The following is a 16,083-nucleotide window of genomic DNA, read 5'->3' on the forward strand; positions in this document are numbered from 1 at the left end:
AAGAATTTCAGCCTAGCTAGTGGTTCAGTGGTTGAGCACTGACCTATGAACCAGGAAGTCACGGTTCAATTCCTGGTCAGGACACATGCCAGGGTTGTGGACTTGATCCTTAGTATGGTGCATGCAGGAGGCAGCCAATCAATGATTCTTTCTCATCATTGATGTTTCTAATTCCCTCTCTCCCCCTCTCCCTTCCTCTCTGAAATCAATAAAGGCCAAAAAAAACAACAACACAAAAACAAAAAAGCCTTATCTTATGCCAGAAATGAACATGACTCAAACATGCCAGGCTCAAACATGTACCTCTGAAGTTTCACCCTAAGGAATTAGTGAGGAATAAAACCTTAGCAAGGTATACATCCACATCCATCGTGGCCTCACTGTGCCTCCTTTACCTCGTAAAATCCTATAAGAAACTTAATTTTGTGACACTATTCTTGTACATTTTCCACCTGTGCTATTTTCCTTTTCTCAACCTAAAGCAGGCTCTTAAAACAAGCTTTAGGGTATTTGTTTTTTGGGGGCCAGGTACATGTGCTTAAGACCCAACTCTTGCTTCACTTATAGAAGTTACCCTTTAATCTGTTGCATATGGGAGTTCAAATTCAGAGTGAGATATCATTTGGAAAAGTCGGCTGCTACAAAATAAGTTTGAATAACTTGTTTACTCAATATATATAGCCTGTACTCTATGCTCTGAAACTCATTTATTCTTGTGCATTTTGTGGGTGAGTGAAACAATTTTAGCAGGAGACATAAGAATGACATAGTCACATAAGTTTAACTCCCCCAATAATGTAATACCTTCTACAACATTCCTATCTATGCTTTGTTATCTGCTGAGTCACAAGATAATAGCATAGTTTGCCAACTACATGGACTGAACAGAAAAACTTTCCTTTTACCAATATGGCATTCATGACACACTGGAAGTATTTCACATACAATAAGTATCTGAATTAGGTGTTCAAAGAAGGATATTTCATAAGACATCTGGACAAAAAGAATACCCAATAAAAATAGTCAAATATCAGAGCTGAGAGGAATTAGTTGGCAAGCACATCAGCTTTGCAGGAAGGACATAATGGAATATGAGGAAAGAAATAAGCAGGATTAATCTGAGTAGATAAGTGGGAAGCAGGCAGGAGGGTCTATACTGGCAGTAAAGGACATGTATAGGAGAGAAAGGCAGGAAGACAGAAGAGGAAAAACTCATGAACCATCAAAGGAAACCAAAAGATGAAAAAGTACCATTTGGTTAAAGAGGATAAAAAAAAAAAATTTAAACATTGCTGAATTCTAGGAATGGATACCTTCCAATTTAGCCATTTACCATACTATTATCCTAATACTCTGGATAACACCTTCGGTTTTTCCTATATATGGGCCCACCCCCAAAAATATTTTTTTCTAAGACTTCATTCTCTCCCAGTACTCGAACAACAAGATAATCTTAGACAGTGAGATCAGAAGTTCTCAGGCTTTTTTGCATTAGCACTTTATTCTAAAAAACAAAGGAGATTCCCAAAGACTATCGTTTATGTGGGCTAAAAATATTGATATTTACCAAACAGAAACTGAAATTAATAAAAAAATTGAACATTAATTCATTTTTATTAACAACAAATCTATTATGTTAACATAAATAACATTATCTATTTTATGTATTTTCCAAAACAAAATATTAGTGTGCTCAAGGTTTTACATTTTTACAAATATTAAAATTAAATTTGTTGTAATATGTTGTTTGGATGATGTCCATGAAAAAAATGATCTCTCAACCTGGCTAGGTGGCTCGGTTGCTTGGAATGTTGTCCCATAGACCTAAAAGATTGTGAGTTCCAATTCCAGTCAGAGCACATATCATTTGTGGGTTTGGTCCCTAGGCAGGTCATTTATAGGAGGCAACCAAGTGATGTTTCTCTCTCTCACCCCCTCTAAAAATCAATTTAAAACAAAAGTTTATTTTAAAAAAAGAAAAGAAGCCCTAACCGGTTTGGCTCAGTGGACAGAGTGTCAGCCTGCGGACTCAAGGGTCCCAGGTTCGATTCCGATCAAGGGCATGTACCTTGGTTGCGGGCACATCCCCAGTGGGGAGTGAGCAGGAAGCAGCTGATCGATGTTTCTCTCTCATCGATGTTTCTAACTCTCTATCCCTATCCCTTCCTCTCTGTAAAAAAAATCAATAAAATATATTTTAAAAATAAAAAAGGAAAAGAAAATGATCCCTCACAGATAAATAGTTGAAAAAAGGAGTACTTTAAAAACTTGCTCAGTAACTGTACATTATTCCTTCTTTGGTACTATACACTTAAACTTCAAAGGATAGACTTTATTTGCAATATCAAATCTGAAATCATATCAATAAACTTTTAGTACTAATACATTAAAATTCATCGATCTGTCTTATACTTTGAATGGATCTTTTATATATGCCTCTTTTTTTTTTAACATCACACATTAGTTATATGAAAACTGATGGTTTGCTGAATCAGCTAGATCTTCCCAAAGTTATTCTATTTCATTGTGTAATAACAAATGGCCACATTTTGTTAATATCACCATGATTTCATCAGGAGATACTAGGAAGCTGTTAAGCTCAGGGTGGTAGTTTTCCAAAATTCTAATTTTCACTTAAGAGCTCAAATTTTATGATTGGCAACAATTTCTGTCAGTTGTTTTTCTTTAACTGGCAGGCTTGCTTTCATCCATTTTCAAGAAAAAGTTTGACAAATAAATATGCAAGTATGAAGAGCCATAGTTTGTCAGTAATACAACTAAAAATGGTTTTCTATGAATAAGGCAGCTAGTTCAGACTGGCATCCTAATTGCATGACTGCTTTTACTTAGACCATTAGTATGAAACATGTGTACTTCCCATTTTATCACACAGAATATTAAAGCAATATTCACTTGAAGGTTGAGATTTAATAAAATAAATATATTTACTTGATTAAAATACTTTTAATCAAGGACAGTCTTAGGTGAAACTTTCATGATTTTTACTGCAAGTATGTGGTAACAAAGAATACAATGAACACTTAGAGTTGTAAGGTTTTGGAGCCATCACCTTGATTTGTGTTCAGGTGCCAGTTTTACCCACCATTGATTTTGCACCATTAGTGAAAATGTCAACAAAGTTAAAAAGGCAAGTAACATCTTCACATTACTACAAAAGAGTTACGATCTCATGGAAGCCAAATAAAGGGTATCTAGGCACTCCCTGCTTCGCAGGGATACTAGGTATACTGGTTAATAACGGCGGATTTTGTAATCAAAGAAAACACGATAATTTCAAGAGAAACATCAAAAGTGCTTTATTCAAAGTAATGTCCATCGCTAGCTACACATTTCCCCCATCTTTCAGATAATTTGTGGATGCCGTCCCAATAGAACATTTCTTGTTTTGAGGCAAACCATTCATAGACCCAGTTTTCCACTTCTTCGTATTTTTTAAAGTGCATGTGACATGGATAAGAACAAGTAGTAATCTGAAGGAACCAGGTCTGGTGAATAAGGCGGGTGGATTAAACGTGTCTTTAACTGGTTTTGAAGTGTGTGATGGTGTGTCATCATGAAGCAAAATTACTTTGCCGTGTCTTCTGGCACATTCTGGTCATTTCACGTGGTTCAAATTGATTATTTATTGTAGGTATTAATGGTTTCATCTGGTTTTAGAAGCTCATAATACATAACACCTACCTGATCCCAACAAACGCAGAGCATTGACTTCTTTCTGAAGCGATTTGGCCTTGCAGTCGATGTTAATGGTTGACCTGGAATAACACATGATTTTGTGCATTTGGGATTCTGAAAATAAATCCACTTTCATCGCCAGTCACAATTCGATGCAAAAAAGACTTTCTTTCGTGCCGTTGAAGCAACATTTTACTGATGAGTTTTCGGTTTTCATCTGTCTTTTGTTCAGTTGATGTGGCACCCATTTTCCTTCCTTTAAAATCTTTCCCATTGCTTGTAAACGATCAGAAATTGTTTGCTGAGCAACATTTAATCTTTCTGCAAGTAGTTTTTGAGTTTGACAAGCATCTTGATCCAATAATGCTTGTAATTGTTGGTCTTCAAACTTTTTTGGTTGACCTGGACGTTCTTTGTCTTTCACATTGAAATCATCACTTTTAAAGCGTTTAAACCAGTGTTCACAAGTATCTTGAGATGGAGCATTTCACCAATAGCTTCCTGAAGTATACAATAACTTTTTCTTCAAAATAAAGTAATAAATTAAAACTTCCTGCAAATGCTCTTTTTTTGGGCACAAAATTAGACATTTTTAAGCATAAAAATATCTATGATGTCAAATCCTTCAGAAAATTTGACATATGAAGTTTTTTTTAATATATTTTATTGATTTTTTACAGAGAGGAAGGGAGATAGAGAGTTAGAAACATCGATGAGAGAGAAACATTGATCAGCTGCCTCCCGCACATCTCCCACTGGGGATATGCCCGCAACCCAGGTACATGCCCTTGACCGGAATCGAACCCGGGACCCCTCAGTCCGCAGGCCGACGCTCTATCCACTGAGCCAAACCGGTTTCAGCTAAATACCAAAATTCTGTGTTTAACTTTATTTAAACAAAAGAAAGTTGATTAATAATAGGCAGCAGTTTTCACCACAAGACAGTTTTATATTATAAGAACAAAAAAGAATGTATAATTCATAAAGTTTTATACAGGACAATAACAAAGCTAACATAGTCCTCTTTGTGCATTGAAACATTGCTAACTACACCAAAGCTCCACTTTCTACACATATTAACTGCACTTAATCTTCTACTTTACTTATTACATATTAACGTCATAATCTGAGGATGCCAACTATGTCCTGATCCAAACCCTAATCAATAGATGGAGTTTTAACTTCAATTGTCATGTCAGATAAATCTTGAGAGCAAAAGAAAAATTCTACTTTTTGTTGGCTTTAGCATTATTTTTGTTGTTTAATCCTTACCTGAGGACATTTTTTCCATTGCTTTTCAATGGAGGGAGGGAGGGAGGGAAGGAGGGAGGGGAGGAGAGGGGGAGGGGAGAGGAGGGGAAGGGAGGGAACATTGATGTAAGAGAGACACATCGAGTGGTTGCCTCCCCACATGCATCCTAAATGGGGACCGGCTATTGAATCTGCAACCCAGATATGTGTCCTTGGCTGGGAATCAAACCAGAGAGAGACCCTTGGGTGAGCTGGCCAACACTCTAACCACTGAACCACAATGGCCAGGGCAGCATTATTTAGCATACCCAAATTTCTCAAAGGTGATTCTCATTAAATTATACATGTTCCTTGTTTTTTTTATTTTTTTTAATTAAATCTTTATTGTTCAGATTCTTACATTTGTTCCTCTTTTTCCCCCCCCATAACTCCCCTCCTCCCAGTTCCCGCCCCACCCTCCGCCCTCACTCCCCACCCACTGTCCTCATCCATAGGTGCACGATTTTTGTCCAGTCTCTTCCTGCATCTCCCACACCCCTTTTCCCCCCGAGAATAGTCAGTCCATTCCCTTTCTATGTCCCTGATTCTATTATAATCACCAGTTCATTCTGTTCATCAGATTATTTATTCACTTGATTCTTAGATTCACTTGTTGATAGATGCATATTTGTTGTTCATAATTTGTATCTTTACCTTTTTCTTCCTCTTCCTCTTCTTAAAGGATACCTTTCAGCATTTCATATAATCCTGGTTTGGTGGTGATGAGCTCCTTTAGCTTTTCCTTATCTGTGAAGCTCTTTATCTGACCTTCAATTCTGAATGATAGCTTTGCTGGATAAAGTAATCTTGGTTGTAGGTTCTTGGTATTCATCACTTTGAATATTTCTTGCCATTCCCTTCTGGCCTGCAAAGTTTCTGTTGAGAAATCAGCTGACAGTCGTATGGGTATTCCCTTGTAGGTAACTGAGTTTCTTTCTCTTGCTGTTTTTAAGATTCTCTCTTTATCTTTTGCTCTTGGCATTTTAATGATGATGTGTCTTGGTGTGGTCCTCTTTGGATTCCTTTTGTTTGGGGTTCTCCGAGCTTCTTGGACCTGTAAGTCCATTTCTTTCACCAGGTGGGGGAAGTTTTCTGTCATTATTTCTTCAAATAGGTTTTCAATATCTTGGTCTCTCTCATCTTCTGGCACCCCTATAATTCTGATGTTGGTACGCTTGAAGCTGTCCCAGAGGCTCCTTACACTATCCTCGCATTTTTGGATTCTTTTTTCATTTTGCTTTTCCCGTTGGGTGTTTTTTGCTTCCTCGCATTTCAAATCAATGACTTGATTCTTGCGCTCCTCTGGTCTGCTGTTGGGAGTCTGTATAATATTCGTTATTTCAGTCCGTGTATGCTTAATTTCTAGTTGGTTCCCCAATATAACATCGAGGGTCTCATTAGTTTTCTTGTAGATCTCATTAAGTTTATCGGCGGCTTCTAAACAGTTCTTGAGAGACCTTAAAAGTGTGGTTCTGAACTCTATATCTTCCATTGACAATTTTGTCCTGTTTCTTTGTCTCCGCATTTTGTTATGCTTCCTTGGTGCACCCCCTAGTGGTCTTTGTGCGCAGTCTTATAGTTAAACCTTGATTGTTGTAGCTAATACCAGGGAGGGTCTGACCTCCAGGCCAAGTGGCTATGAGAATCAGCTGTGTCAGCAGTGAGAGAACTTCTGTCCTCTAGGGAGGTGCTAATCTAGCCTTTGCCTGAGGCTATCCGGCAAATGCCTCTGTGCAGGGCTTGGGCGGGGCGGGTCGCACAGGATCAACAGGGTGGGCTGGAGAGAGCAGTTATGGTGGCTCTCAGTCCTGTCCCCAGGGGCTCTGCCTCTCTGAGTCCCAGCACCCGCTGCAAAGCTCGGAAAGAAAGCTGCACTCGCTCTGACCGAAGCCAGACAGTCCCGCTTCTCCCGTTTGAGTCTGGGTCCCTAAAGACTCGCCTGTATCTGGAGCTCAGAGTCTGCGACTCCCTCCCATTGAAAACAACAACCGCGCCCTCCGCCGCCAGCCTGCTCCGCGCACTCCGCACATCAGAATTTGACTTCAGAACTGCGCCTCCTCTGAGTGTCCGTATGCGTTTCTCTTTCCTCCTAGTTGTAGGACTTCCACTCAGCCAGCGTTCCTGTGGTTCTTGGTGATGTCCGTTCTGTCTTTTAGTTTCACTTTTGAAGTAGTTGTTCAAAGCAGCAAACTCCGGCGTTAACCTCTGCCGCCATCTTGGTTCTTCCCTTGTTTTTTTTAAAACTAGTCCATCAACATGTTTATAACCAGCCAAGTTTTCATAAAATTGCATCACCAATCCTATATAATAATAGCCTAATATGCAAATTGTCCTTGGGCAGTCATTCCACCCAGAGTTCGCAGCTTGCTATGATGTGCGCAGACCACCATGGGGTGGCGCGGAACATGGCGGGAGCAAGCAGGGCCCAATCGCCGCACGGCTCCCAGGTGCTGAGGGAGCGGGGGGGGGGAGAGGGGGCGCGCGGCCCCGACTGATCACACCACAGGAGGGATGGTGGAGCAGGTGAGGGGGGGGGTGCCAGGCCAAGGAGGGGCTGCAAGGCTGGGGCCCGATCTCTGCAGCCCACTCCGAGGGACCCCACCTGTGCACAAATTTGTGCACCGGACCTCTAGTAAGTAGATATTCAAAAAATGAAGTTAGGCCGAAACCAGTTTGGCTCAATGGATAGAGCGTCGGCCTGCGGACTGAAAGGTCCTGGGTTCGATTCTGGTAAGAGGCATGTACCTGGGTTGCGGGCACATCCCCAATAGATGTGCAGGAGGCAGCTGATCGATGTTTCTCTCTCATCGATGTTTCTAACTCTCTATCTCTCTCCCTTCCTCTCTGTAAAAAATCAATAAAATATATTTTGTTTAAAAAAATGAAGTTAGGGAAATTGTTCCCCAAAAGTTGCTAGTTAACAAATTTTATACAATTTAAAAAGGAATGAGAAAACTGGGTAAGAAAACTGGTGCCATCCTCAACATCAGAAGACAGTGGAGCAATGTCCACACTCGTCTTAAAACACACACACACACAGCCTAAACATTTATAACTAGAGGCCCGGTGCACAAAAATTTGTGCACTCGGGGGGTAAGGGGGCGTCCCTCAGCCCGGCCTGTGCCCTCTCCCAGTCTGGGACCCATCGGGAGATAACGCCCTGCTGGCTTAGGCCTGATCCCGGGTGGCAGAGGGCAGGCCCAATCCCTAGGTGCAGCCCCTGGTCGGGCTCAGAGCAGGGCCGATTGGGGAGTTGGGGCACTGCCCCGTCATGCACAGAGCAGGGTGGATCGGGAGGTTGCAATGCCACCCTCAGTCATGCTCAGGGTAGGGCCAATTGGGGGGCTGGGGCACCGCCTCCTGTCACACTCAAGGCAGGGTCGATGGGGAGGTTGCGGCGCCACCCCGTCACGCACAGAGCAGGGCCAATCAGGGGGTTGGGGCGCTGCCCCCTGTCACGCACAGAGCAGGGCCCATCAGGGGGTTGGGGAGCTCCCCCCTGTCACGCACAGAGTAGGGCCCATCAGGGGGTTTGGGAGCTCCCCCCGTCACTCACAGAGTAGGGCCGATAGGGGAGTTGGGTCACCGCCCCCTGTCACACACAGAGCAGGGCGTGTCACGGGGTTGGGGCGCCGCCCTCTTATCACCCACAGAGCAGGGCCAATCAGGGGATTGGGGAGCCACCACTGTCACACTCAGGGCAGGGCCGATGGGGAGGTTATGGCTCTACCCCGTCACACACAGAGCAGGGCCCGGGGGGGGGGGGGGGGGTTTGGGGTGCCGCACCCTATCACACACAGAGCCGCAGGGCCGATCAGGGGGTTTGGGCGCTGCCTCCTGTCACGCTGATCCCAGTGCCGGGAGGCCTCGCGCCTCTGCTGATCCCAGTGCTGGGAGGCATATTACCCTTTTACTATATAGCATAGAGGCCTGGTGCACGGGTAGGGACTGGCTGGTTTGCCCTGAAGGGTGTCCTGGATCAGGGTGGGGGTCCCCACTGGGGTGCCTGGCCAGCCTCGGTGAGGGGATGAGGGCTGTTTTCAGGCTGGCGGGTGACTGAAGCTCCCAACCGCTCCTTTTTTTCTTTTTTCTTTTTTTTTATTCTGGGCCAGCTTTAGGTCTGGCTCCAGCTCTGAGGCCTCTGCTGTTGAAAGCAGGTATCTGGTTTGTTTGTGTTCTATAATCGAAACTCTGTATCAACTCCAGCTCTGAGATCCCGGCTCGCTGAAAGCAGGTTTCTGGGGTTTTGTTTAGCTTCTATATTTGTTACAATGTTTCAAACTGCCAGGTCAGAGGCCGGCAAGGCAGGCGGGGAACGTTGGAGTCCTCTGTCACTGAAGCAAGCAAGCCTCATTCATGTTCGCTTTAAGCTGCCTGGCTGCTGGCCGCCATCTTGGCTGGCGGTTAATTTGCATATCTCGCTGATTAGCCAATGGGAAGGGTAGCGGTCGAAAGCCAATTACCATGTTTCCCTTTTATTAGATAAGGATAAGCCAGCATGTGCTTCTAGTACAAAGGTTAAGTAACCCAAAATGTGCTTCTTGTACACAGGTAAATGCCAAACAGCCTCAAATGGAGAAGTATAGCACCTGTGGGTGCTTCTTAGACAATCAGAAAATCAAGAGAAAAATTCAGAACAATAATCACTACAGTAAGTGGACCAGCAATGAATACTAAATCCTCCACTTAACTAGCAAAAATCAGAAAAAGAAACTGTATAAGGATAATATTGACTCTGTACTAGAAGAGAAATATTTTTAAATTGAATATATATAAAAAGATATAAAATTAGTTTTTCCTCCACTTTATAAGACCTTTTAGTAACATATTAATATCCCTAATAGTAAGGAAATTCATAAATTTCTCCACTTTCCCTTTGTTTCTTCCATTTAAATTCATGTAAAAATTTAAAAAACACACAATTATACCATGATATCATCTTCTAGAATTGCTTCTATTGAGTTATATACACGTATCTGGAGTAATATCACTTAATATTAAACAATTTTTTTTTCTGATGGTGAGACTCAGATGATTTGGGAATTGTTCGCTCATTCTTTTTTCTTTTTCTCTTCTTCATTTTCCAGCTTTACTGAGATATAGTTTACATATAAGATTGAATAAGTTTAAAGTATACAGCATAGTGACCCAATATATGTCTATACTGTGAAAAGATGACCACAATAAGATTAGGTAACACATCCATCACAGTTACAATTTCTTATTTTTTGGTGGTGAGAACTTTTAAGATCTATTATCTTAACTTTCAAATATATAATACAGTATTGTTAACTATAGTGACCAAGCTGTTCATTATATCCCCCCAAATTATTCATAGTATAATTAGAAGTTTGTACCATTTGACATCACCTCATTTCCCAAGAGTGATTCTGTCTCCTTTTTCCTGTCTTTTTCTTTAGTGCTTAAATTTTTTAACATTTTGATAAAATCAAGTCATTATTCAAAATAAAAACAAAACCTCTCCTTAAGGGGGAACAAAACCAAGTTTGAAAGTTCTGCTATGCTATCACTAATTCAGGACATCAATTCCCAATATTTCTTGTAGTGGCGATGTGAAGAAAGTTTTTTGTTGCAATTAAAGTATCTGCCATGGCTGAGTGGCTCAGTTGGGTGGAGCATCATCCCATAAACAAAAAGGCCGTGGGTCTGATTTCTGGTCAGGACACATACCTATGTTTTGGGTTTGATTCCTAGTTGGGGAGTGTACAGGAGGCAATTGATGTTTCTCTCTCACATTGGTGTTTCTCTCTTTCCCCCAACTCCCCACCTTCCTCTTTTTCTCAAATCAATGCAAACATATCTTCTGTTGAGGATTTCAAAGTGTGTATGTACACACATACACACACACACACACACACACACACACAGTACTAATCTCTTTTTAGACTATTCATACATCAAGAAATTATGTCTTACCTTCTGAGCATACAAAACACCAACTAACGTTAACATGCTCATGATTTCGGCAGCCTCGCCTGGGTGTAAAGTGATTTGGGCAGATGATACTATTAGAAGCAAGTATCTTTGACCCAGCAGCCAGACAAAAGTCATTGGCATGGTATGCCACAGGGCAGCGGACACATCGCATCAGACGACCTGAGAATCAAGAAAACAAGGGAGGAGCAAAAAAACACATGAAGAGAGTAAATACTTAAAATGTGCGTTATTCAAGTTTATTTGCTAGAACTGAGAAAATGTCACAGATAAAAGGAAGCACTTCTACGGCAGGTGATCTTTAACAACCAATTCACTAAGAAAAGCTCAGGTGGGAGCTATGTGACTTCAACATAAGGAGTCAGATCCCACAACTGTAAGTGAGCCTGCCTCACCAAGGAAAGCCCTTTTCAAACCACTGCCCTGACTCCTAGGAAACCTGAAATCGCCAGCAAACTAAATGGGACGTGGGGGTGTGAACTATCAGAATAAAAGGACAGCTGGCAGGAAGGCTCTTGCTTACTTTTGTTACCTGGTGCTGTGATTCTTGAATGAACTCCTCCACCCCTTCTAGATGAACTATATCCTCTAAATATTTCACCAACTAAAAACCATTACCAAACCACCTAAATGTAATCTACAATAACAACTGAAAACAGGAAGGTACATGATGGTTAAACTGCAAATTTGATCATGCAAGTTAAATTATTATGCTTAAGACTAATGAGATCTACAGGGCCTGGAAATCAACTTACCAAAGGTATTGCCAGTCTGCTTAAAAGATGGATTTTTTTTTTAAAAAGGCAAGACTGCCCTGGCCAGTGTGCAACCAAGGTACCTGAAATTGAACCTGGTTCCCCTGCAGGAGACAACCATTGGATGTGTCTTTCAGTCTCTCCCTCCCCCTTCCACTACTCTTTCTAAAACTCAACGGGAAAAATATTCTCGGGTGAGGATTAACAACAACAACAACAAAAGACAACCAGTAAGAGACCCACTATTACTGAACAGAAACAAATGATTGTTTTCCCAGTAGGAACAGATTTAAAAACTTGAGTTACCGCCCTGGCTGGTTTGTTCAGTGCTTAGAGCATCAGCTCTCAGACTGAAAGAACGCAAGGTTCCATTCCCAGTAAAGGGCATATACCTTGGTTGTGGATTCGATCCCAGGCCCTGGTCAGGACGGGTACAGAAGGCAACCAATCAATGTGTCTCTCTCACACTGATGTTTCTCTCTCTCTGTTCCCCTCCCTTACACTCTTAAAAAAAAAAAAATTAATGGGAAAAATATCCTCTGGTGAGGATTAACAAAAACAAAACAAACCCTAGCCAGTTTTGCTCAGTGGATAGAGCGTCAGCCTAGAGACTGAAGGGTTCTGGGTTTGATTCTGGTCAAGGGCACATGCCTGGGTTGTGGGCTCGATCCCTAGTAGGGGGCGTGCAGGAGGAAGCTGATCAGTGATTCTCTCTCATCATTAATGTTTCTACCTCTCTCTCCCTCTCCCTTCCTCTCTGAAATCAATAAAAAAAAAAGCTCTTGCATTATATATATCCACATATAGTTTTAGAAACCTCAGTTTTCCACCTATGAAGCAGAAAAAGGCTTTCAAGATAGGTGTTCCCATTAAAAAAAAAAAAAAAAGCAAATCAACACAAAACAAAAACCTCAATTCTGACCTACATGCATGTCTAAATGATATCATATCTGACAAGTGCAGATATAAAGGGTCCTCAGGAGAATAGACTATGGTCTAATGGAGTAGGTAAGGGGATGAAGACACAAAATCCAATATTTAAAACAACCACATAATGTTAGCACTCCATAGAATACAATGTGATGGCTATTTAATCCATTATTCTCTTGTCTCTCACATAAAATACTGGTACTCTGACAAAAGTTAGATAGGTCATGAAGCGACATGCCACGTGGCATCTGGAAACATCCACTGCCAATGAAACTGAGATTTTACAATTAGATTGGTTCACAACCCATACCTTTAGATGCAGAAACACTGGCTGGATTAGCAGCATGGCAGGTTATACAGATGTGGAGGGAGCACCGAAAGCCCTTGTTCTGCATGACAGTGGGTGGGTACTTCTGGACACACTCTTCATGATAAAACTTTCCACACAAGGGCAGAAGGCACCTTTTAACATCTTCCCCACTCTGTTTACATACAAAACAGGTATGGATTCCTAGGAAAGGAGAAAAAAGGTAACAAATTAATACCAATTCAAGAATTCACTCAATGCTAAACCATTAGCTGAAAATTTAGTGAATACACAATTCTGCATCACATTCCACCTGGGGATGGGGGAGGTGTTGGGTGTAGGATGTGTTCCCACCTAACTAGGCAATTTTGCAACAACAACTGGCTGTCCTATAATTCAACTTGATTCTGACAATATCTACCTGGAGATAACATCAGATCCCATAGGTTAAGGGCTCAGTCCTATAAAACTGTCATGTACGTGCCCTGCTTCAGACACCAATTGCTGAGTTCAGGTCGTCACCTGTACTTCTGAACAACTAACTATAAATCAGAGGGTTCCCATGATCCCCCGTCTTGACTTCAATTAATTTTCTAGAGCAGCTCACAGGATTCAGGGAAACATGGTTCTTACTGGGGTCTCCATTAAAGGCAAAAGTCTGTTATATAATAAAGTAGGTTTTCCGAATGCATGTGTTAAAAAATTGACAAATGTTAGTTTATCTGTTTTTACTTATGTAGACACGTTTGTATAATTAAAATTAAATATGTATGAAAAGTTTCATTTCACAGAAAAGTTTGCTATACGTATGACTGTAATTTTAAATTTATACTGAATAGGTCTAGTAAATGTGTGCATTCAACAGTCACTGCTAGTAAATAACTGCACATACTAGGGCTTAACTCAAGTTGGAACATCAGACATTAAACCTGCTGCAGAGCCAGGCATGTATGGAAGGCAACCAATTGATGTGTTCCTCTCACACAGATGTCTCTGTCCCCCGTCCCTTCCCTTCCACTCTCTCTAAGAAAATAAAAATAAAAATAAAAAATCAGTGGAGATATCCTAAGGTGAGGATCAACAACAACAAAACAAAACTGCTGCAGAAAGTCATATCACAGATAACAGAACCAGAACCAATTATCGTTTAAGTTGCGGTGTGATCACGTGCTAATCATTCCCCAAACATTGTTTACAAGCGGTGACTCTTGGATTTAAATATGTAGACTATAATTGTAGATATATAATATTTATTTATGTCAGCAAAATTACTACAGTGGTTTTTTCTAACATATGGTCTATTTGCTAAAATTTATTTAAAATAACAGTAAATTAATAACAACAAAAGAACCTGTTAATATAATTATAAGCAAATCTTGGTTAAAAGCACTTTAAAATTAACAGGCTGCTAATTTTCACATATGACATATGGACCTGAAATTTAGTCCCTTCAATCTAAAATCTGTTAAATCGAGGTCCGAAAAATCGAGGGTTTACTGTAACTCAGGAACAGCTAGATGGAAGAGCTGCATAGGACAAGGTATGGGGAAAGGGCTCAGAGAGTCCATGTTCTTTCTAAGCACACCACTCTCCCAGAATCTCCAGATGTTCACCAACCCAGAAGCTCTCTGAGCTCCATTCTTTTGGGTTTTGATGGCGATTCATTCCCTAAGCATGATTGGAGACAGTTTCAACCTCCAGCCCCTATCCCCTCCTTTGAAGTCAGGGAGGTAGGACTGAAAGTTCTAACCCTCGAGTCACAACGTTGGTTCTTTATTTTTGAATTGACTTTTAGAGAGAGAGAGGGAGAGGGTGAGAATGAAACATAGATTGTCTGGCCCCCTACTTGCCCCCTAAGGGGGATGCCCGCAATTGGGGCATGTACCCTGACTGGGAGTTAACAGTCCTCCAGTGCACTGAGGTTTCAATTCCCAACCAACTGAGCCACAACAGCCATGGCAAAGAAGGTTTAGGCAATCAGGCCCCATCCTAAGATGGGTCCAAAGTCACCCCATTAACATAACAAAAGACATACAAATGGCATCTTTACCACTACTATCACTTAGGAAATTCCAAGGATTTCAGGAGCTCTGTGCCATAAACTAGACAAAGATCAAATATTCATTTATTATAAATCACAGTATCACAGTAAGGAACTTTATAATAGACTAATCAGGCTCACAACATGACTAACTCAATCTTAATATTACTATTAAGGGGTAAACTCTGACAATATATGCTTGCTGACATAAATAGGAAATAATAGGAAGTACACATCACCTTGCCGAAAGAAAACTGACCTGAAACTAACCTAGTCTTTAGATCGAACTACAAGTTTCCAGGAAATACGGAGGAAAGTTAAAGGGACACCTCAAAGATGCGATCAATCAAATTTAGAATGTGGAAAAGTTAGTAGGACAAATGACCAGTCTCAACAAATAAATGATAATGAAAAAATAGAGTGAGCAAGAAGACAAACAAAAGGCCAACAGATATATGAAAAAATGTTCAATCTCACTAGCTATTAGAGAAATGCAAATCAAAACTACAACGAGAGCCCTGGCTGTTGTGATTAAATGGTTAGAGTGTTGGCCCACACACCAAAGGGTCTCAAGTTTGATTCCGGATTAAGGGCATGTACCCAAGTAGAAGGTTCACTCCCCCCCCTCCCCGCCCACATTGGGGCGTGTGTGAGAGGCAACTAGTTGATGTGTCTCTCTCACATCTATGTTTCTCTCTCTTTCTCCCCCTCCCTTCCACTCTCTCTAAAAAGCAATGAGAAAAAAAATCATGTAAGGATTAACATAAACAAAAAACTATGAGATACCATACCACTCACACCTGTTAGAATTACTATTATCAACAAGACAAGTAATAACAAGTGTTGGAGAGGTTGTGGAGAAAAGGGAACCCTCATTCACTGCTGGTGGGAGTGTAGAATGGCACAGCCACTATGGAAAACAGTCTGGTGGTTCCTCAAAAAATTAAGAGTTACTATATGACCCAGCAATCCCTCTCTTGGGTATCTACCTGAAAAACTCGAAAACATGTATTTGCAAAGATATATGCTGCAAAGATATATGCACCCCTATGTTTACTGCAGCATTATTCATGGCGGCCAAGACATGGAGACAACCAAAGTGTCTTCAA

The 16,083-nt window shown here is 41.2% G+C and overlaps 1 protein-coding gene across 7 annotated transcripts in view; it reads right to left on the reverse strand.

Annotated features, from left to right (window-relative positions):
• The window catches only part of NSD1 (nuclear receptor binding SET domain protein 1), a 155,850-nt gene that overhangs the window by 34,939 nt on the left and 104,828 nt on the right, over window positions 1-16,083 (reverse strand). For all 7 annotated transcript variants that reach the window (XM_059698196.1, XM_059698200.1, XM_059698197.1 and 4 more), the window contains 2 exons: window positions 12,937-13,137; window positions 10,924-11,103 (listed from right to left, as the gene is read on the reverse strand). In XM_059698196.1, coding sequence (XP_059554179.1) covers window positions 10,924-11,103; window positions 12,937-13,137 — 381 coding nt within the window. The remainder of the gene's footprint in view (window positions 1-10,923; window positions 11,104-12,936; window positions 13,138-16,083) is intronic.

This window comes from Myotis daubentonii, chromosome 5 (genome assembly GCF_963259705.1).
Source record: "Myotis daubentonii chromosome 5, mMyoDau2.1, whole genome shotgun sequence".
Taxonomy (NCBI): Eukaryota; Metazoa; Chordata; class Mammalia; order Chiroptera; family Vespertilionidae; genus Myotis; species Myotis daubentonii.